The sequence below is a fragment of the Bos indicus x Bos taurus genome, chromosome 23, assembly GCF_003369695.1.
Source record: "Bos indicus x Bos taurus breed Angus x Brahman F1 hybrid chromosome 23, Bos_hybrid_MaternalHap_v2.0, whole genome shotgun sequence".
In the NCBI taxonomy this organism is placed as follows: domain Eukaryota; kingdom Metazoa; phylum Chordata; class Mammalia; order Artiodactyla; family Bovidae; genus Bos; species Bos indicus x Bos taurus.
In genome coordinates this window covers 8,660,595-8,682,766 of record NC_040098.1, presented here as the reverse complement: position 1 = coordinate 8,682,766, position 22,172 = coordinate 8,660,595, and the positions used below count along the sequence as shown (strand labels likewise).

The window sequence follows — 22,172 nt, the reverse complement described above, 5'->3', positions numbered from 1 at the left end:
GTAGTAGCTGCAAACTCTTCAAGGCTAAGAGTGTAAGTCAGGGTTGAATACAGTGCTTTGCAATAAATGTTGAACAAACCAAACAATACACATAATATATGCAGTCAGGAGGCAACATTATAAAATCATGTGAAAAATCCCTAAAGAAACAACAACAAAAAACCAAAGAATCAGTTAGAAGGTACGTAACACCCCACACCTCAAAAAAAAAAAAAAAAAAAGGCAGGTGAGGACTGAGAATCTGGCCCACCAATGTTCAGGATTGTGTTCTCTGCATCAGTGTGAAACTATCTGATTCTTCCCACTGACATAACCCAGCTGCATAAGGAATACATCCAGGTCTTTGCAACTGTTTTCACATGTTCTCTCCCATATAAATGACTCAATTCAGTTCACAGTTAGCTTAGATTTCATGGCAAAGTTTATTTGAAGAAATAAAGAGAACTACGACAATCTCCCCATTCCAACATCTACCCTTCTATGTGTGGACCAAGGGGCTGTAATGTGGGTGAGGATGGACAGGGAGGAGGTATGGTCCCACTGTGCAGTTATTTCTCTAGTTTTCAGCATGTGCCACCTCAGCCCTGAGTCCCTCTAACCTCGGCCTCTTGTTCAGAGCAGTGGCACTACCCTGAGAGTGTATTAGGTCAGCGGCCATCTCCTGAGTTCACTGATCACATTTCAGTCCCTGTGATCAATGTGAGTGATGAGTGGTGGTCAAAGGTAGACAAGAGGCACAGACTGTGGAGGGAATACCTCTATTAAAGAGGGTTCTAAGTGACTCATGGAATTCTCAATTTGTTAAAGTGCTCAACTACAACATACAAAATAAAGGTGTTGAAAAAGTACCTACTGGTGAGAAAGTAATTTATAGACTGAAGGGTTTCCAGAAAATCATAACAAAAAAAAAGTATATAAGATGACCTTTACTCGTAAAATTTCAGCAATGATGAGAGAAAAGTAAAGCTTAGAGCTTAGTCTCTGGATTACTAGAACTCTGAATCAAACACATCTCTAGATGGAGACCAGCTCCCTTAACTTCTCATAGAGACTGAATTAAACATTTATCATAATTTTTCTTGCTCTAACTCCTCTCTCATCAAATACCTTCTAATTGGAAATTTAATCCAGTTTCCTGTACGAAAAGATCTATTACAGGCAACTGATCAGTATATCTACAGCCTGTAAACCAGTTCCCGTAGGACAGTTAGCAAAAACTTGCAAATATGTCAGGTTGAGGCCCACACCCAAGAAGAGATCCGTAATATATCTATCCTTGTGGAATAATTAACAAGATATGGGACGTTGCTGCTAGTCCTGTGGTTAGGACTCTGCACTGTCCACTGCTGGGGTGCAGTTCAATCCCTGGTGGCATGCTACGAGGTATAGCCAAGAAAAACCACCAACACCAACATCAAGATACAGGATCAGGGTACTGTGGTAGTGAGGGGTAATAAGTATCCAGCAGCAGCAGTGGCTCCCTTGTCCTGAAAGTTAGCATATGGCCTCAGCAATCACTTGTAAGTCCAATGAGCAGTGGCCCAGCCCTGACCCTTGCAGAGGTCCCTATGGCGAAGGAAACAAGCATGGACTCTGAACCGGCGACCACAGTGAGGACAGGCATGTAGGGCTCCAGCATGCGTCTTCATATGCTCTGTCAGATGGTGCTTCAGCTTGAAACGCTTGTTGCAGATGCCACAGCCAAAGGGTCGAAGGCTGAAGGTCAGCATGATGTGTCGGTCGCGCTTTGGCTTCACTGCAAAGCGCTTCCCACACAAACAACCAAAGCGTTTTCCATCTGCAGGGGGTGCGCCACCTAGCTTCACAGGCCCATGCACAGCCTGCCCTGCTCCTCCAGGTCCCCCACCCCCTGATAGGATTTCATTCCCATGAAGATCCACTGGTTTCCAGGATGGACCACCTCCTCCAGATGTTGTCCCTGCTCCTGAGGGCAGTAGGAACCCTAGTTCTCCATTCTCTTCAGTGTTCCCTGCTGGAAACACTTTGGTCTCCTCCTTTGCTCCTACAGACTGACTTCCGCCTCCTGCTATCTCCTCCTTGGACTCAAAGGGTTCCTGCTTGATGTAGAAGACTTTGGGGGGCAATGCAGTATGAGGAGCGGGAGGCTCAGGTGGGGCACTCTCACCCTCTGGAAGCCTGCAAGGAGTAGTGGATGTGGGCAGGGGGTGGGATACAGGAGGGCGAGGAAAACTCCCTGATTCTCTCTGAGGCTGAGGAGTCTGAGAGGGTGCTGCTGACCCTTGGTCCTCCTCATCTTCCTCCTCTTCCTCTTCAACCTGAAGCTGTAACACATCTCCCAGTTCACTCCCCTCCCCTCCAATCGGGCTCTGGGTAGAAGGAGAAGACTGTGCCGGGGTCTGGAAAGGGGAAGAGCGGATGCACCAGCCTCCTGTGGTGGAAAGAAGTGTGTGGAAAGGGGTCGCTCCTCGGGATGAAATCCCACCACCGGTGTTTTCCAGTTCTCTAAGGATCTCTGAGCACTGATCTACCACTTGCCACATCTGCAGGCCACTGGCCACAAGAAGGTGCGCAGGGAGAGCATCCAGGGGCAGACGGAGGTGCCCCGAATAAATGAGCTGGAGCAGCCCCTCGAAGGCATCGGCTTCGATAACGTTGGGTAGGGTGAGACGCGGTGCATCCCCCAGAAGTAGTTTGTCGTGGAAGTAAGGAGAAGCGGCGGCCAACACTGCTTTGTGGGCCCTCAGTTCGCGGCCCTGCACCAGGAGAGAGACGTCACAGAACTTTCCCTCCAGCCTGTGGCGGTTCAGGGCCTCCAGCAGCAAAGAGCTGTGCTGAGGGAACTCGATCTGGATCGTCCGTGGGGCTGGGTTGCAGGCTGGGGAGGGGGCTACGGGAGGCAAAGGCGTCGAGGTATCCATGGCCTCCTGAGGAAGAAAAAGACCCCAGAGGGTCGGGTACAAGAGGTGAGGGGGCGGGGAGAGCCCCTGCGCGACGAGGGCTGTGGAGGAAAGAGGGGGTCACAGAAGCTCTGGATAAGGAAAATCGTATCTCCCCAAGCAACGTCCGCCTCCGCTGCACCCCAACGTGTGGGAACTTTTCGGTCGCCGGTGGTTCGGGCAGAACAGTCCCACACACTCCCCCGCCGAGAAAACCTAAAACAAACCACAACAAAACACCAACCGGGGCTTGAACTTGCAGGGCCTGTGGCGAGGAGGAGGTCCTTCAGCCGTGAGCCGGATCCCGCCGGCCCGGTCGGCTTCTTCCCGCCGTTCTGCTTCCCAACTCACGTGCCCGCAGAGTCCAACTCCCTGGCAGGCACCCGGGGACCGCAAGCGCCAGCCACTTGGCCCTTCCTGCCGCCACGCCCCCACGGATACACACGCGGTCCTGCGTCCAGAGCGGCTCTGCAGCAACCGCGCCGCCTCTGCCGGAAGCCACCTCCTCCCCGCCGGAAGTGGGCCCCGGGGAGTTGGGCGGGGCCAGGGAGGCAGCCAATAGGAAGGCGCCGGCCTACAAGCCTCACGTCGATTGGTCACGCCAGCTAGAAGGCGGTGCGGGCGGGAGGCAGTAGACCGGGCCCAGGCCACAGAAGGGATGAGAAGGCGCAGCCGGTACCGAGGGCGCGACCAATGAGCCATGCCAGTGATTAAATGCAACGCCTGCCCCCGATAGGTGCTGAGATTAAGAGGGCACCTAGCATATGGGCTAGGTATTGTTCGCATCTCCTTCTATCCCACGCCCCCTCCCCCGACCTGCCACCCGCGAGGTAGGAGTTCCCATCCTTTCCTCAGGGAAAGCCGAGACGGCAAGTGCTGGCCCAGAGGCCGACTCCACAAGGCTGAGGCACCAAGTTCTTTCCTCCGTTCCGTACGGGAGCACTTTAACCAACAATGAAATAATCTTCACTTCTAGGTAATTATTTTTAAGGGACATGTAGATGTACACTTGTGTTTTATCAGATACTGCTGCTGTTCCTTAACCTCTTTATTCTTGGGGTTAAGTGGCGCAGTGGTGAGACACATGGGGGAAATTTGGCCTGTGCAAAACCCCTACTCTACAGTGCTGGTTGGGAGAGCGATATTCTAGGGCCAAGACTATGGCGGCACACAAGGATACAGAATTTCTCCCAAGCTGTCAGCTTCCTCTCAGAAAGCAGTTCCTGTCACCATGCTGATCCTCCCGGAGGTCCGAGACTAGGAAAGTCAGCACCGCGATAAAAGAACAATCTCCGTTTATTAAACATGATTTTTGTTTCACCACACACTCCAGAAAAAAAGGAAATGGGGCTGGGAGTGGAAGAAAAGGGGCAGTGGTGGGGGAAGAGAGTAGGCTGGGGGTGGGGTGGGGTGGGGAGGGAGAACGAGAAAACAAAATAAAACAGGTAGGAAGAACATCTCCCTACCCTTATGAGGGGAGAGAGAATCGTGGTGGGGAGGGGGCCAGGAAGCGCTGTACAGAGGGGTTGCCCCCAGCCCACACACACACACCCCGGATATGTACAGTACAAATCCCAGATAATTACAACAGCCAAAGAACAGAAGAGGAAAGGGGGTCCAGGGGTAGGGTCTGAGGTTGGGAAAGCAAGGAAGGGCACAGGGATAAAATTTCACATATTTACAACTTTTATATAAGTATAAATTTGGCCCCGGCTGGGTGTCTGTGTGTAGGGGGATGGGACTGAAGGGGAACTGTCCATACAAAAGAAAGAAGGGTGGAGTCCGAGAAGTCTCAATACCAAACGCAAGAAGGGATGAGGGGGCAAGGCTGGGTAGAGGACAGCAGTCAGGGAAGAGGGGGTGCCAAGGAGGGCCTTCTCTCCTCCTATGACCGACCCACCCCAAACCCCATCCATCCTACCTCCCCTATCCCGCCAGAGAGCTATGTACAGAGAAACACCGAAAAATTGTGGAGCTGGCGGGAGGGAGAGATGTGGAGGGAGATTGGGGGGGGGAGGATGAGAGGGAAGCCCAGCCCTGTCCTACCTCCCCCAGGGGACAGAGTCATGGAAGGGGGCCCCCAACACCCCTCCTCCAACACAGGTCCCCCTTCCCTGGGGGAGAGAGACATGGCTTTTCCTAGAGTAAGTTCCCCCCTCCCCCTGGGAGTAGAGACCAAGGGTGGGGGGCAGGGGGGCTGTGTGTGTCAGGGTAGGGCAGATCAGCTAGTCTGTCCTCCCCAACATACACCCCCCTCCTAAACCCTAATCCCTCCCCTGAACCTCAGTTCCACCCCACCCAACACACTGGGGGAGGGGGGGGCCTGAGCCCCCTCACCCCGCTCTGGGACCAGCCAAGAGCAGATCAGGTATGGGAAGAAAGGGAGACAAGTCCCATTCCCCCTTTGCCGCCCCCTCCCTGCCCCGGTGGCCCCTCCACCCCATCTGGGTTCTGGGTGGGGAGGGAGAGTATTTGAGAGTGGTAGGAGGAGAAGGAGTTTGTGCGTGCTGAGCCCCCCCAGACGCTCCTGAGAAATCAAGGGGTAATAGGACCCCCTCACCTGGGGTCCCCTCCCCGTAACAAGGGGGACAGGGGAGGCCAAAATGGGGCGGTGGAGGGGAGTTAGATTGTCAGCTCTGGTTACTGCTAAAAAATCACCCTGAAGTTGAAAGTTTGGAGGTGCCGCACCCCCAGGGTGGGGGTGAGGGTCTGTCCCCCAGTGCTCAGGGGAACGATGAGGCAGAGGATGGGGATAGCACCCCGGAGTGAAGGGGTCTGTGTCCTGGGGCAAGGGTCCTTGGGGTCACAGGGGACAGCACCCCAGCAGGAAGGAAAAGGGGGCAGCTGAGGGTCCCCGCTCTCCCTCCCAGAAATGGTGCAGTGGGGGTGGGGGACTGGTGCCCCGCAAGGAGGCGTTCAAGGAGGCGATCCCGCTGTCCCTCGGCGACGTCCAGTCCTGGTGGTTGGTGCCGTTCCAGGGTGGGGTGCACAGGGAGGGAGGAGGAGGTCTGAGATGCTGGGTGGGCTAGTGGTCTGCGGTGTTTCGGAACTCGCCGTTCTCAGTGATCTGCAGCCGGGGTGGGGGAGGTGGGGCTGGGGGGGCCAGGCCGTTCCAAGGTGGGGCCAGCGTCACACGCGGGTTTGTTGGACCCAAGGGGGGAAGCTGCCTCTCCTGCAAGATACCAAAGAGGAGAGCGCGGACTTATTGAGACGCTTCGCGGGGGCCTGGCTGCCAGCCCCCAAGCAGTGGCCTCCCCCAGAGCCGGCCCCCTCCACCAACTGTCCCACCCCCTTCCCCAAGGAGACCCCTCCCACCCACATCCTCCTCGTTTGTTCTCACCTGCAGGAGAAGGTACATCATCTGGAATCAGGGAGAAGAGACTCTCACCCCGACTCCTAACTGGGGCCTTCAACCCCAGGAGTCACACCAGGAACCCATTTCAAAAGAGGTCAGTTTCCTATCTCACCCCCAAGCTAACCCTGGCACCTTCCACTGCCCAGGGCCCCCTCCCAGGCCACCACCAACCTGAGGTGGGAACTTAGTGCAGAGGGAACAAGGAAAGGCAGTACAGCAAAACCTCATTAATCCAAACCCCCATGGACTGGAATTTTTTCATAATTTGAACAAAAACTGGCTTGAGTTTTCCTTTATCTGTGAAGAAAGAGTGTGCTAAGCAAATTAATAGTAGAAACATGTCTGTGGGAGGGAATATTTAATCTATATCAGAAAATAGGCTTTTCAATCCTATCCATTCATTAACACATGCTCCCTGAGGGCCTCGAGTGGAAAAGCCTCGTTCATGGAGTTCTACTTACTGTATATATTCTGAAGACATGCATTTCATTAAACAGATACTGTCATTCAGTTTTGTCACTTATTCAGAGTGGCCATCTCCTCAAATACAACATTCTAAATTAGAGAGGTTTAACTGTACTGGGGTGAAGGAACAGGATTCAGGGAAGTAATGTGGGAAGGGAAAAATACTGTGGGAGGGCTGCCTCTCTCTCATGCTGATGTCAGAAAGGAAGGACCAGGAGCTCCTGCAGAGACGCAGCATGCCCCAAGCTCTGCGTCCCCAGGAAGCAGAAGGACTTCGTTCCTCTCCACCCCCACATTCCTTTCGTTCCCTCACCCTGGGCTCCCAGTTACAGGGTGAGCGGGACTCCCACCCCTGGTCCTATTCTACCGCTTCCTACCCTTCCTGGACCAACTCCTGTCTCCTCCCCTCAGCTCTGGCTTCTGTTCCTCTGCTGGGAGCGGAGAACACCATGTATTCTATGCTTCAGGTCGCTCATTTGGCTTTTAAAAATACAGACATAAAATTAATTTTTATGTTAATGGTTGAGTTGCAGAGGGACCAAAACCTGAAGGGGGTTTATAAAAAGTGTCCAAGTTATTTCCTGGGATATACAGCACTGAAGCCTAGCAACCGAGCTGTGTCTGACCGAATCGCTAAAGACGTTAACAACATTCCAGGCAGAAGCTCCCGGATTAGTCTTCTTCACCTCTCAGAAGGTCACCCAAACCCAAGATTTAAGCAAAGCTGCCCTCTTAGCTACGGAGTATCTCCCACACTTTCCAGGAGTCAGCGAGAGAGGAAGTCACGTGCAGTAGGGCATCCTGAGTGTGGCGGGAGAGCAGGGGAAGGAAACCTCAGACTCCCTTCCCTCTGCTTGTCTGCATGCCCCCTACACCCTCAGGGACCCAAATTTAGAAAGGAGATAAATTAGGGTGCCATTATTCATTTTACAAAAGAATTCGCCACAGGAGTCCTTTAAATGGTGAGGGCCCCTGGTGCCTGGCAGCATCTGTTTTCAGCTCACTAACTACTTTGACAGAGAGACTGGGCAGGCAGAGAGTTAAAATTACAGAGTGAGGAGCCACTGCCCACTGCAGATCCATCCTGCAGAAAATAAAGCCTCTCAGAAGTGATGTCGCTGGTTGACAGTTCCCATTTACTGGCTTTTCAGGTAGGGTTCTGTGTCCAGCAAGGCCACTGCGGAGCAAGAGACGGGGAGTGGATGGCATCAGCAGCCAACCTAGCATCTCTGCCTGAAATCAGCACGGCTCCCAGCCCATGATTTTATCTAGGAAGACATCTCCTGCCACTGCCAACTCCCACACCACGTGGGCAGGTCCACATCCTAACATCTATCAGGGTCTCCTTTCTTGATCCTTCTCCTTGCTCCACTCACCCTTACTGTCTTGACATCCGAATGGCACCCTTTCCAAGCCCCCCAAGTCTCCCTGCATTAACTACACAATCTTAACTCCCACCCAGCAGGGCCGAATAGGAGCCCCAGATGCTGTCTACCTCACAGATGTAGGGAAGGAAAAAGAGAAACAGGTGAGGGGTGGAAGGAAGGAGAGCTCTCCACAGAACCAGAGGAAGGGAGAAGGAAGAGGAAACCCCAGGCTACCTGCTGCAGCCTCACAGCCCCTTTAGCCAGCGCCCCCCCAACCCAGCATCACCACCCCTCCTTAACAAACCCTACCCCAACGTCCCAACCCCCAAGAACGCTTTGGTGAAATGGGGGGTGACAGACATACACTGGAGAGGTTAGAGGAGGAGGCAGGGTCGGGGGAGGTGTGGGGAGGCACTGTGATCTAGGGGTGTGCAGGCATCTAGGGTAAAGTGCTTGGTAGGGGGCAGGGATCCCTGAACAGTTCTAGGAGGCGGCAGGGAAGTGCTCTGGGGCAGTGCCTGGGAAGATGGGTCTGTGCAGGTGTCCGGAGGGTCGCATCTGGGGAGGTCCTCAGGTGTGGGGAGCAGCCGTGAACCGGGGAGGGGCTCTGGAGAGTCAGAGGGAGTGGGCTTCACGACCAACCTGTAGTGGTCCGGAGTCACCTCCCCCTGTGTCCTCCGCCCGTGGTCAAAGCGGAACCAGGAGAATTACCTGATGAGGAGCTGCAGGGGGAGAGAGTGGGGTCAAGGGGTCAGGAGCCTTGGTGGTTCTAGGGGGGAGCCTGGAGGTCAGAGCAGAGGAGAGAGAAGCACGGGTGGGCAAGTGAGCCGAACTGGGGGGAGGGAAACAAGGGGTTAGAGGACGGGAGGGAAGTCCTAAAAGCTGGCTGCGGGGAGAGAGGGCGGATGGCGGGAGCTGGGGCAGTTGGGCAGGTATGAGGACCAGAGGGGGTGCAGGGCCGAAGAAGGCGGGCTGGGCTTTAAACACAGGCAGGAGGGGAGGGCTCAGAGTGTGGGGCCGGGGGGTGGGCTTCAAGATCCCAGAAGCTGGGAAGAGGCCTAGCGAGCTGTCAAAGACAAGGAGAACTGAGGGGCCCAGGAAGCAGTGGTGACGAGCACGCCCAGGGCACCGGCTGGAGCCCAGGACACAAGCACCCCTAGCGCCTGGGGCTCTGCGCTGGTGAAGCACCGCTTCCGGCCCCCTGGCCTGAGAGGCGTGGGGAGACTGTGCCCCCTGACTTTTTCGGGGGCCAGCCCAGAAGGGGCTGGGGCCAGGACTCAGGTCTGGGGGCAGAGAGGCTGAGGTTCTGGCTGGAGGTCCTGAAATGCGGCTGAGTAGGGGAGGCAGGGTGGGGAGGCACAGGGCAGGGTGGGGGCTGACACTGCCGGGAGTGACGAAGGCACAGACGACGGGATGAAGATGGGGTCGCGGGGACGGCCGGGAGCAGCCGCTGGATGAACGGAGGACGACAGGAGAGACGGCGGCAATGGGCCCGGGGTGGCTGGCGCAGTGACCGCACGAAGGACAGTGGGATGGATGGGGATGGGACACGGAGAAGATAAATGACATTGTAATTTCCACCTGAGCGTCGAGCAGCCTCTTCTTGGGTTCGGGCAGCGGCTCAGCCATGGTGGGGTGGTCCCGGCGCAGCTCCTCCTCCACCAGCATCAGCCTGAAGGGACGGGCTTCAGTGGGGTTAGTGGCGGGCACAGGCGGGGAGCCTGCCCAGGGAGATCCCGACCCTGGGGGCCCTGCCACTCTCTCGAGAAGCTTTGGCACTTTTCTCCCCTGCACTTAGAATCCCTCCATTCCTCCGACCCGCTTTCTGGAATGCTTGCATCTCTCTGCTAAGGAGGACCTCTGTGCCCTGGGAGCACCCCCCCCCCCCCGACCAGGCACACAGCACTCAGCACTCTATCCATGAGCAGGCCCTTCCGCAGACACTGCAGCTGAAGATCTGGCTCCTCCATCCCCTACGCCACCTCACGGAACCGAGACTGTCTCCAGAGCAGCCCCTGGACACCCTTGGCCCAAGAGGGTCTCTACAATCATCATTCCCAGCTTCTCTCTACCTTCAAAGAAGGTTCTCAAGGTGATTTCTCATAAAGGATATCACAGTAGTGGTTTGCAAAAAAGTTTCAAGTCAAGCTTTTCTAATTAATCTTCCTGAAAAATACACTGAGAATAGATGGCAATGGAACTGGCCCTGGTTGGAGTGGGGTGTGGGGTCCTACCCAGCTCTCAAGCTAACTGACCCCTTGTTGAGACACTTCCTCTGGAGCTCAGGGCTTGGCAGAGCGCAAGGGAGAGCGAGCATCGTTCACTCCAGGATGGAACACCTCTCCAGGATGGGAAGGTCAGGGGCCACTGTGGCTAAGGGACCTCTGCTTAGATTTGGGGTGAGCATCATAGGCTGGCTTGAGAATAACCAGTGGGGAGTCCCAGCCTAGGCCAGTCCAGACACACAGAGATGGCTGGACAGTAAGAGGTACATTTCTAAGGGCTTCAGACATTACTCTACTAGGAGAGAGAGCAACGTTTAGTAAAGGGACATTTAATGCACTAAGCATGAGATTTCTCTTGATCTGGTAAATGGTGGAGGAGGTGGCATCCCTAGGAGGGCCCTGGGCTTTCCTCCAGGTGTCCTGAGCTGGGGGAGTGGGTGGGACTGGAGGCGGGGTTCGCTGACCCTCTTCAGCCTCAGGCTTTTCCTTACCAGCCCTCCCCGGGCCGCTCCTCACCTGCCGATGATACTCTTGATCTGGGAGTCCTTCTCCACCTGCTGCTGCCGTAGCCTCTTCTCGCTCTGCTCCAGCCGGGCCTGATACTGCATCAGGATTTTGCTGGTCTGCTCTTCCTGGGACAGCAATCTCCGCTCATACTCCTCCAGCTTCCGGTTGGACATGTGCAGCCGCTCCTTCAGCGAGTGGATCTCCTCCTCATACTCCTTCACCTGCCCGCCGGGCACACGACCCCGCACTGTGAGGGGGGCTGGGCCTGACCGTGCACCCAGCCTCTACCCTGCCTGCTAAGCACAGCACCGTGTGGTGAGGGATCCTCACCAGTCTCCTCCAGCTGTTCCCTGGCTCTTGATCTGCCCCCCTACCTCTCTCTCACACACACACTTTTAAGAAAGTCCTCACATGGGGCTGAGGCTCTGTCAAGACGTAACAAGACCGTGGACTCCCCCATCCTAGAGGTATACACATGCCCTCACGCGTGCACCTGGACACAGGAAAACCAACACCGAAGCCTAGACAGACTCACGGACACAGGCGGAAGGCACTTTGCCCTTGGTTTGTTAAATGGTGCTGGAAATAGTTTATAATAGGCCTAGAGATATTCTCTTAGCGCAAGTCTATCTACATCAATCCCAACGTTTTTCTTTGCTCAGACTACTTCTCCCCAAAACCCTCTCTGCTCCCCAGGTTGGAATCATGTATCCTGTATGTACAATCTAACCCTGCAGTCACCCTCTTCTTCAGGGTCCTTGAAGCAATGGCTCCCAAGCAGCTTTCTGCTAAGCGAGTAAAGGCCAGAGCTTCGGCTAACTTTTGCTTGGGGCCACCGGCAGCTGAGAGTCTGGACAGTCTTCCCCACGTGCGCCACTTTCCTGCACGAGACCTCTGATGGCTACCCGTCACCGGAGCCTGTGGGACAGTGATGGGGGAAGCCGTGCATGGCTCGTGGTGTAACTGCCCTGCCCTCGCCCAGTGGCTCAGCTCCCACTGCTACTGCAGTGACTCCCCTCCTGAGAAGTCACAGAACCCAGGGCTTATGCTCTCCCTGGGGAGGAACACAGAGGCGGTCTAATACAGAGCATGCTTCCCCCGACAATCTACCATGTGTGGAACCCACAAAACAGAGCTGAACAGGGCTTTTCAATGGACTGATTGTATCTTGCATCCCCTGAAAGAATGAGGGCTTCTCAGAAGGGATCGGGTCTTTGTCCTTTCTTCTCATAACTACTTGGCCCCAGGTGTTGCCCTTGGAAGGGACTAGAAGCCTGCCCTGTGGGTAATGACAGGGCTCAGGGTGGGGAGGGCCCCCCGTACCCTGTCCAGTCGGCTCTCGTCCATAGACTTGGAATACTCCTTGAGTTTGTACTCTTCCCGCTCGATGTGGGCACTCTCAATGTCAGCCGACAGGTGAGGCATGTTGGAGACCCAGGCCACCGTCCGCTCGGAGGCCGGCATCGTGGGGTTCAGCGTGGACGGCGTCTGGGAGTGCTGGGGCAGGGGAGAGGGAAGGCGGAAGGAGGTGGGCGCTTTGAAAGGCAGGGAGCACGGCCCAAGGAAATGGGAGTCCCCCGACTGATCCCCTCATGAATGCTGTTCTCATCACATCTGCCCTGGGAGCCCCAAGAGGGCAGGGAGGCCTGTCTGTTAACTGACAAGCACACAGTGCCCAGAACAGCACATGGAGCAAAGCAGGCCCTCTGTGCACTTTGCTTAATGAACGAAAGGAGGTGAGAAAACTGTGACTTCAGACCACAGAATGTTGTGCTCCCCTCGACCCATCTCCTCCTCCTCCCCTCCCGCTCACTGCCCTGCCAGCCCTCCCGCCCGTCCTACCTGCTTGGTGATGGAGGGCTTGAGCCCCCCGCCGCCGCCACCACCACCGCTGCCCCCGCCGCCCCCGATGCTGCCCTCCTTGCTGAGGCTCTGCTGCCGTGGGCGGGCAGGGCCATAACTCGGCTCTGGCGACTGCAGCAGGTTCCCACTGGACGGCCGAGGTTTCTGGGCAGCGCTGACTGTCAACTGCTGAGACTTGCCCCTCTGCAACGGGGGCGGCTGGCCCCCGCCGCCCCCACCACTGCCCCCACCACCGCTCCCGCCTGCAGGCCCTGAGGGGACAGGCCTCTGGGGACCAATGGTGATCTGGGGAGGGGACAGCATGTGCTGCAGGTTGTCCTGGAGTGAGAGCTGCCGACGGGTGAAGTCAGTGCCAGAGGGTCCAAACTCATCACTGTAGCTGTGGCTGTGAAGGATGGAAGCGGCAGGGGGCTTAGGGACCCCTGAGGAGAGGTCCTCGCTCTTGCTGTAGCCGTGGAACGGGGCAAAGGTGTCCCCTGGGGGCTCTCCGCCTCGGTGGTGGTGGTGGTGGTGGTGGTGGTGGTGGGAGGAGGGTGGGGCGTGGCCGCCGCCCCCTGCGTGGCCCCCTGGGGGGCCTGGCCCATCAGCGGCCATGTGGAAGAGAGGATTCTGGAAGGAGAGGGGGATGCGCAGTTGCTGGGCAGGGACACCGTCTGTGGTGATGCCCATCTGGCTGAGGCGCATGCCGGCCGCGGTGATGGACGAGCCGCTCCCCTGGGAGAGGCGGCCAGCAGGCGCAGGCCGCAGCCCCAAAGCCGCGGTCAGGGAGGCCTGGCTCGAGTGCAGCAGGTCCCCAACAGCTGCCAGGTTGGACACGCTGCTGCTGTTGAGGCGGCCGCCGGGCCCGTCGCCCTGCAGGTCCAGCATGGAGACACTCTTGTTGACACTCAGCATCTTCTGCTCCGGCTCTGTGATGTCCGAGCTGCTCGTGCAGTAGGCGGGGGAGGACCGGGCCAGGGGTGGGCGACTGACATAGAACAGGTCTTTCCCCCCACCAGGCGGTGGTGGCGGGGGCTTCTCCTTGGTTGGGGAGGGGAGGCGAGCCATGTCCATAGAGCTGTGGGAAGGGAAGGGAGCACACGAGTGGGAGGTCAGAGCGGGCCACCGGCAGGTGAGCCTCTGTGGTCAGTGAAGGCCTGGGGTGAAGAGGGGGCCACAGGGCAGGAAGAGAGGGCGGCGGGCAGGGGGCAGAGGTGCGAGAGGAACAGGGTGGGACGGGCCTCCGGCAGCAGGGGCAGATGGGGCAGCAGGAGGAGGGATGAGGCCGGGTCTGGGCAGACGCTGGGGAGATGAGGGATGGAGAAGGCTGGGAGCAGGCGGCAGACAGCAGAGAGAAGAGGGCGGGGGAGCGCAGAGCCCCTCACCTGTTGAGGCCTCGAGCCATGAAGGACTGAAGGTCGATGGAGCTGGAGAAAGATGCAAGAGGGGCGAGCACAGGCAGAGAAGGAGAGAGGGGGCGGAGGTCGGACGCGTGGAGGTGGGCGGGGTGGCGGATGGGAATGGTGTCATGGAGAGGAGGGGCAGGGCGGGCAGTGCCCGGCGGCGCAGGGGAGGCCCTGCGAGGCAGGGCCAGAGCGGGCAGGGTCTGCGGGGTCCCGGAGGAGACTAGGACAGAGCCATCTGCACGTCCTGACACCAGGTGGCTGGTCCCAGTGTCCTGGCTGAGCCCCGACCCGGGGCAGGCCCAGGCAGGCTGAAGGCCCCCAGGCTCCTAGCACGTGGAGCTGGAGGGATGCTTTCGGCAGGGGATGCTCTGTGCTGCTTGCTTCCTCTGACTTAAACAGGCTCTCAACCTAACCACTGGACCTGTCTCCTTACGGTTTTCTCTAAGAAAACGCTTCTCTTTCCTTTCTTTCAAGTCCTTGACAGAGGCACACGGACCCAGGAGTGTATCCAGGACAGACGTGTGGGCTCTTAGGGCACAGCCGGGGGCTCCCGGGGCTCACCTGTTGAGGTCCCGCATCATGTAGCCCTGCATCTCGGCCGAAGGGCCCCGCAGCACCATGGGCTGAGGCCGGGGCCGCTCGCTCTGCCGGCTCGGCTGCCTCTGGATGTTGGGGTTCCTCAGAGCCGTGCTGATGTCATTGAGGAGCCGGGGTAGCGGGCCCAGCTTCAGGAGGGCTTCCTGGAAGAGGGAGGCTGTTACCTGGGGGCCTCAGAGTTCAGAAAGGGAAAGGTGTCTGAGCCCAGGAAGTGGCTGTGACGTGTCCGGGATCAGACAGGCAGCAGAATCTGCTCAGGGGATGGTCTCTGGGCCACAGGAGCCTCTGGAGACCTAAGGATCCGCCAAGGGGCCCATGCTGACCTTGCTGAGCTGGGGCAGCACCTCCCACAGCAGGGCGTGCAGCGTGGAGAGCTCTCGGCCCAGGTCGATATAACCCTCAAAGCTACTGCTGTTAGTCAGCGTGTCCAGGTTGGAGATCTCGTACAGGAACTGCTGCATGGAACCCCACTCCAGCTCCAGAAACTCGTTCATGAAGCCCAGAAAGTCCTCCTTTGAGGTAAACCTGGCCAAAGTATCCAGAAGGTACAGGTCACACCCAGAAGGCCCCAACCCACGCCTGACTCTAGGGACTCAGGAGACCCTTCCTGCCAGCCCCACCCGACCCCCGGCCTGAGGCTTCCCTCACTTGGAAAAGTTGGCCAGGTTCTGGATGACCTTGGCGATGAGCGTGAGGGTTCTCGAAGTTTGCTCATCTGGGTACTCCTGCATGAGCCCGAAGAGGCTGGGCGACATGATGGCCGGGCAGAGGAAGCGCAGGAAGAGCGAGGCGCTGATCAGCCGGTCCGCAATGTCCTCTCGGCCCCGCTCTGCACAGCGCAGTCGCCAGGACGCAAACACCTCCTTCAGCTCCCTCGGGAACACGCTGGCGGGGAGGGGCGGGGAGACAGAGAGAAAGAGAGAGAGAGAGAGAGACCGGGACTGAGCCCCAGAGACCCTCAGCTTCCAGGGAACATGCTGAGGGGGGTGTTAGGAGGCGAGGGTGCAGAGGCAGAGGTGAGAGTGACAGGGCATGAGGGAGGGCGTGGGGGGAGGATGGGGGCTGAGGAGGAAAAGGGCTGCGGCGGGGACAGACAGCGGAAAGCGGGCCGGAGGGGGAGGCGGGGGACAGGGACACACGGGGAGACAGCGCGTGTGCCAGAGAGACGAGGAGAGCAGGAGAAGAGAAGAAGACACCGGGAGAGACAGAGATGGGAGAGAGATGGAGGGTCACTTGAGGTACAGGGAGCTCGGACCCCCCAACTCTTCTGGATTCCAGGGAAATGGGGATGGAGGCACCCCAGGCATGGCCCCAATCCCTGGAACAGCTCAGAGTTCAAACCCCCCCACTCCCAGGCCCTCCTCTGCAATGTCCCATTGACACCTTAAACTTCGAACCATGGAGAGTAGAGCTGAGCGTTGCTCCCACACCTCCAACCTCCAATGAGTTCCCCCTCTTGACTCCCTGGTTCTGTCAGTTAGGCCACTGGTCGCCCAGCCACCAGCCTCACGGCCTCAGGACCCCCCCAGACACAGCCCTTCCTTTCCAATTAGCTGAGGACACCCGGTGATCCTCTCTGCAGAGGGTCCTTACAGCGGCCCCTTTCTACTTTTCCTGCCAGATCCTGACTCAGGATCTGATTTCCATGCCTGACACAGTAACAACAGCCCCCAACTAGCCTGGACTTCATCTCCCTATCCAACCGCCTCTGCGCCCATTTCTACTGAAGGCCTAACCTTCACGGTCACGATATTGCACACCGTCACAGGCGTCCCCTGACCTACTGAGAACTCAGGCTCCCTTACTGGGCAGTGAGGCCTTCACACGCTAACTTTCCTCACCCCGTCCCACCACGTGGCCCTCCATTCCCCACTGAAGTGAGCCACACGCTCCACTAAACCACTTCTGCCTGCTGCCCCAGGACCTCTCGCCCTCACGCATAGGTCTGCTCCACAGCCTTCTCCGGAGGCAGCTTCTCAACCCACCATGTTCTATAGGTCAGAACCTGGCCCAATCTTCTAAGCCCATCCCAGGAGCACCTCTCCCATGAAGCTGTCTCTGCTCATCTCCAAGCTCTGCCTTCTCTGACCTTATGTGTGGAGGCGGGATGGAGGGTCCCCTTCTTGGAACTTAACACATACTACACTGCCCCTTGGCTTTCTGCATCTCTGATATCCCGCCCCCTCTGGTGCAGGGCCTCTGAGGGCAGAGGCCAAGCCTCGCAGCTCTCTGTCTGCTCTATACCACTGAGCACAGCACTCTGCCCACAACTGGTTCTTGGGTCTCTTTGAAGATGGACAGATGGATGAACAGATGAACACACGACTCCCCCAACCCTGGCCCCCCAACCCAGAGTTCCCAGTCTCACCAATGGGAGTTGACCACCTTGCACAGGGCCAACTCACAGCACATCCGCAGGTTGGCCTGGTGCTCAGCCAAACTGGATGCCGTGCACTTGATGGGGTCCACCTCACAGTTCTCCTCAGATTCATACAGAGCACGGATGAATTCCCCTGCGGGGTTGGAGGCACAGTGGGGGTCAGTCACACTTTCAAAGGGCAGAGACAACTGGGGTTTGGGGATTCTCAGAATCAGGCTGGAGGCTGGGGACTCTGGGTCTGGAAGCACCGAGCTGAGGCAAGGTGGACTTGGGGTCTGGAGGAGCTGTGTTTGGGGCTGGACCGGGTGTCTGTAGGTTTGGGGAGAAGGCCTGCAGGAGGGCCGTACCGATGGCATCCTTGAGGTATTTCTGACCAATCAGTCTCATGTACTCTTCTATGGCTTTAGTGGCGAGCGTGTTCTCGCGGAATATGAGGTGTTCTCGTTCCATGAACCGGTCCACCTCGGACATGGCCATGTCTGAAAGGAAGTCCTGGAGTCCAGGAAGAGCCAGGGGTCAGCCTCTGTTCAACCCAAGCTCATGAAGACACACATGCCCTCCCCTTACTGTCCCCACAAGCGAGCGCCCATGCCCAGGTCACCTTGTCCTGAGGGCCCAGCACTCACCTTGGCCTTGCCTGTACTCTGCAGGATGTGAACCAGAGCACTGGCGACCTCCTCCTTGCCCTTGACGTTCAGGGCGGGCTCCAATACCGCACAGAGCATCCGATAATGGTTGGTGACGTACTCAGCGAACTCCTTATACAGCTCCATGGGCAGGATGCTCATCGTCTGGTAACGCGCTTTCAGCCGCACCGCTGGGCAACCTCCTTTGCCCTTGCCCCCTGAGCCACCCCCAGAGCCCCCTCCCCCACCCGAGCCCCCCATACCCCCAGAGCCCCCGCTGCCCGTCGGCAGGGTCACAGGGTACCACTGCTCTGTGAAGTGGCGCCCGGCCAGGGTGGCCACAGGCACAGTCACCAGGCCGACATAGCCTGCCTTGTCCTTCTTGCGCTTTTTGTCCGAGTCACGGTATAGGTGCAGCCGCAGGGCCCGGACGGCTGGCAGGTTGTTGAACTCGAAGTGCTCACCCCAGAAAACGGTGTCCCCTGAGGCTGAGCGGGGCTTAGAGGTGGTGCGTGCATACAGCATGTCATCCAGGCAGAGCTCACAGTAGTACCGCTTCTTGGGAGGCAGCTCCCGGGCCTCTATGATCCACAGCTTCAATACGTTGTCTACCCGGCGGCTGTTGTCCTGGCAGGGTAGGGTGGGTGAAGGGGAAGGGCCAGAGAGCCAGAGACACCAAAAGAGGAGAGACAGTCAAAAACCCAGTCTCTGAGACCAGCAATCACAGAGTTGAGAAGGTGTGTATGGAACTGGACTTTGTCTCCCTCAAATTCGGTCTACTCGGAACCTGGGAATGTGACCTGTTTTGGAAATATGGTCCTTGCAGATAAAATCACATTGACATGTGGTCAATACTGGATTAGGATGGACCCTAAATCCCATGACTGGGGTCTATGTGGAGAGGGAAATTTTGAGACCAGATACACATGGAAAGGAGAAGACCCAGTGAAGATGGAAGTAAAAATTCTGCAGATGGAGCTATAAGTTAAGGGATGCTGGAGACTGCTGGCAATCCCCAGACAGTATGAAGGGGAAGGGGAGGATTCTTCCTAGAGCTTCCAGAGGAGCAAGGCCTTGCCGACACCTTAATTTTTGACTTCTGGTCTCCTGACTACCAGAGAATAAATTTCTGTTATTTGAAGTAGCCTAGTTAGTGGGAGTTTGTTATAGCAGCCAGAGCAAATAGATATAGACTGAGCTCATACATCAGTTGATAGAATTCGTATTGGGAAAAGATTTTAAGTTATAATAATAAACCCAAAATATTAAGGTGGGATTTGAACAGGAGAACTGAGGAGTCTTTCAAAGACAATCAGAAGTTAATTGAAAAAAAAAAAGGCATAAATGCAAAAGGTGAGAATCTACAGTTAATGCAAAAAGGGCCTGGAGGCTGACAATGACCAGTGAGGTTTCAGTGTGAAAAGAGCCTGGTATCTGGACTCTGCAGCAGGGAAGATTGCAGCATCTTGGGTCTAGGTTTTAAGGAGGACATTGACAAACAAGGGTTTCCAGAGAGGAGCTCACTGGAAGCTGGGACACAGAGAACAGCAGACGGAACTGGGAGCGTTTCTCCTGGGAAGAACACAGACTCACAGAATTTTTGAGCCAGAGGAACTTTAGAGATATTCTACTTCAACCCCACTCCTACCAGTTGTACAGAGAAGAAACCATGGTTTCGAGATTCAGCTATGTGACCAATCTGTGTGTGCTACAGAAACACTGCAAGCGGGGCTGAGCGCCCACCTGTCAGGGTATTAGGGGGACATCCCTGCTTGCAGGGAAGATGCACTGGAGGAAATTCCAGAGCCCTGTCAGCTCTCTATCTATGACTTCTATGGAAAGGAAACATCATAAGGCAGAAGAAAACAAAAAGAAACGGGGGGTCTCCTTCTACTCCTCCACCTGCCCCCCTCCCCTCTCGCCAAGGACCCCGGCCCCCTGGACATCACCCTGCCCATGCCATCTGGAGCCCCAGACACGCAGTACCTTGTTGGGCTTCACTGCCCGCTGCAGGTTCTCGATCCATTTGTCCCTTTCAGCGGCAGAACGACAGGCAAAGCATTTTGTTCCTGATGATGTTGTTACCTGAAGAGGGGTGCAGGGTCAGAGGGGCTCTAGAAGAGAGAGGACTCCCAGGGCTGGGATCACCCCACCATCTCTTCCTCCCGGCCCATTCCACCTTCCTCCCAGCCCCAGAGGCTTCTGTTTGCCTGACATCCCACCTCTGCCACCTTCTCCAGGCCTCTCTGCCTCTCCCTCCTGGACCCCGACCCTTGGGCCTGCCCCAGCCCCACACAGCCAGTACCTCAAAACAGAACTCCTGGCCCAGAATGGAGCTGTGCACTGGCTTGATAATGGAGTCTTCATCCAAGTTGAGCTCCAAGGCCTCGGCCGCGCTACTAGGACTCAGCAGGGACTCGTGAGAGTGCGACTCCTTAAAGCTCTGCATCAGCCGGGCCCTGGCAGGGTGGGGGTCCAGGAGGGGGGATCAGGGCCCAGCCTGCTTACAAACCCAGACGGCTGCATCACCAAGCAGGCTCTAGGAGGGACAGAGACCTGGGGAAAGCGCTCCTACACCCACTTCCCACAGACACAGAAACCCAGCCCGTACAGGGAAGGACACAAGGGGTGTGAGACAAAGCCCCTCCCCTCAGTCCACCACCTAAGGGGTTCTGAATACTGGGGACACCCAGAAGTATCTCAAGCCAGAAATGAAAAAAGTAAACAGGTGGGCTTTGGACAGTTCTAGATGGGACTTCTAGGTGATCACCCCCCTAAAAAACCCCACAGCTATGGGAGTCTTGATTCTTGGGAGTCAACGTTACAAGTACGAAGATGTTGGTCTGGGCCTGCCACATAGGTATGACCTAAAAACCACTTAATAAATCCAAGAATGAATGAGGTAAGAGAACACATTTTAGCAAAACTGAGGGAACGAATGAGGGAAAATAGTAAGAAACGCGAGAAGGCTGTGGGCAGAAAACTGAGAGCAGGAGCATGGGTCTGAAAACGAGGACTAGGGAGGAAGAGATGGGGAAAGGAGAAGACGAAGAGGGAAAGGGAAGAGTGGAGACAGGGCGGCAGAAGGTGAGCAGGGGCCCTACAGCGCGGGCTGAGGGCACAGAGGGCAAGCAGGGGGGAACTTGGGAGCACCCCTCAGGAGAGCAGAGGCCCACGCGCTGAGGGGAGTGGAGGCCGGAGTCACAGGACCCAAGCTCTGGGAGCCAGCAAGGGGCTGAGGAGTAGAGAGCAGTGGGGAAGGGAGGGGGAGCTCGGGTGTGGGAGCCTCCGTGGAGCTATTTATAGCAGCCCCGTCATCTTGGGCTCCATTGCCGTCAGCGCGACGCTCCCCCGGCCCCCCGCCCCCGCGGCCAGGAATACCAGGCCCTCACCCCCTGCCGGCCCCAAATCCAGCTCCGGGGACACGGAGGGGGAGGGGAAGGTGTGACTCACCTAGCCCAACTCCCTACCTGCCCTGCCTCGGGGGCGGCCAGACGGGGGGAAGGAAGGACAGGTTTCTCCCCTGGGAGGAACCGGGTGAGGGGGGATCCCAAAGAGGGACCCCAAGAAGCAGACCCCAGGAGCCCAGGAGCAAACGACGTTTCCTTCCAGCCCAGCCCTGGCGACGGTGCCCTCTGGCCTGTCTGCGGCCTTCCTCCTCAGGCTCAGTCCGTGATGAACCCTCCAGCCTCCCCCCCCCCCGCCCCCCCCACTCCCCGGGCTGTGGACCTGCACACCTGTGCTGCCTGCCCTCCTCCACACGCTCCACATGCACGTGCCGCCCCGCCCCACCCCGCCCCCCCTTCCCTGGGACCCTCCACCCAGATCCCCCAGTCCCTCCCAGCCCACCACCCCTTCCCTGTCCTCTCCCGGGCTGTCACTCCATCTCTGTCCTGTGCAGCTCCGTCCATCCCAGCCTGGAGACCATCCTTCCCCAGCCAGGAGAGCCCCTCCTTGGCTTCACCTTCATCCCCTTTTGGCCGCTCCCGTTCCCCGCCCCCACTCCCCACCTCCTGCTGCCCCTCCATTCTGGCTTCTGCCCCATAACACCTCTCAGTCAATCTGAGGCCATCAAGCTCTGCACTCTGATAGCCCCCACAGAATGGGCAGTGGGCACTCCAGAGCCCCCTACTCTGCATCCAAATCATCCCACCCTGGTCCAGCCCACTTCAGACCCCATACCGGTCATGGTCAGCACTTCGGAAGCGAGGCAGGATCTGGCGGAAGCTGCTGGTCCGGTCAAGTTTGGGTTGTGACTTCGTGCGTTTGATGGAGCTTTTTAGCCTCCGGCTCAGGAAGCCTTGCTGGGTGGGGGGAAATGGGGATAGGGGTGGGCTGGGGTAGGGTCAGTTCCACCTGCTCACTGCTCAGCTGGTAAAGAGCCCCTGGATGAAGGCGGGATTGGGGGAAAGGGAAGTCTCCAGGGTGAGAAAAAGGGCACAGGAGCCCTGCTACCAGTTTGTCTTCCTTTGCTCCCACGGGTG

The 22,172-nt window shown here is 57.3% G+C and overlaps 2 protein-coding genes across 17 annotated transcripts in view; both read right to left on the bottom strand.

Annotated features, from left to right (window-relative positions):
- Window positions 1–403: 403 nt before the first annotated feature.
- ZBTB9 (zinc finger and BTB domain containing 9) lies at window positions 404–3,425 on the bottom strand. The gene is made up of 2 exons (XM_027525163.1): window positions 3,163–3,425; window positions 404–2,906 (listed from the first exon to the last, which is right to left on the bottom strand). The coding sequence occupies exon 2, from the start codon at window positions 2,898–2,900 to the stop codon at window positions 1,515–1,517; it is 1,386 nt and encodes a 461-aa protein (XP_027380964.1). The 5' UTR covers window positions 2,901–2,906; window positions 3,163–3,425; the 3' UTR covers window positions 404–1,514.
- A 771-nt stretch (window positions 3,426–4,196) lies between these two features.
- SYNGAP1 (synaptic Ras GTPase activating protein 1) overlaps window positions 4,197–22,172 on the bottom strand; it is a 31,243-nt gene continuing 13,267 nt past the window's right edge. For 7 of the 16 annotated variants that reach the window (XM_027525121.1, XM_027525118.1, XM_027525124.1 and 4 more), the window contains 15 exons: window positions 21,871–21,992; window positions 19,994–20,147; window positions 19,675–19,773; window positions 17,689–18,315; window positions 17,410–17,554; window positions 17,051–17,195; window positions 15,331–15,567; window positions 15,006–15,207; window positions 14,647–14,825; window positions 14,065–14,106; window positions 12,680–13,757; window positions 12,161–12,334; window positions 10,847–11,058; window positions 9,684–9,777; window positions 4,197–6,090 (listed from right to left, as the gene is read on the bottom strand). In XM_027525121.1, coding sequence (XP_027380922.1) covers window positions 5,944–6,090; window positions 9,684–9,777; window positions 10,847–11,058; window positions 12,161–12,334; window positions 12,680–13,757; window positions 14,065–14,106; window positions 14,647–14,825; window positions 15,006–15,207; window positions 15,331–15,567; window positions 17,051–17,195; window positions 17,410–17,554; window positions 17,689–18,315; window positions 19,675–19,773; window positions 19,994–20,147; window positions 21,871–21,992 — 3,657 coding nt within the window. In that variant the 3' untranslated portion in view covers window positions 4,197–5,943. Of the gene's footprint in view, window positions 6,091–8,747; window positions 8,828–9,683; window positions 9,791–10,846; window positions 11,059–12,160; window positions 12,335–12,679; window positions 13,758–14,064; window positions 14,107–14,646; window positions 14,826–15,005; window positions 15,208–15,330; window positions 15,568–17,050; window positions 17,196–17,409; window positions 17,555–17,688; window positions 18,316–19,674; window positions 19,774–19,993; window positions 20,148–21,870; window positions 21,993–22,172 lie in introns of those variants that run through there. The other 9 variants (XM_027525119.1, XM_027525120.1, XM_027525128.1 and 6 more) reach the window with 9 other exon arrangements.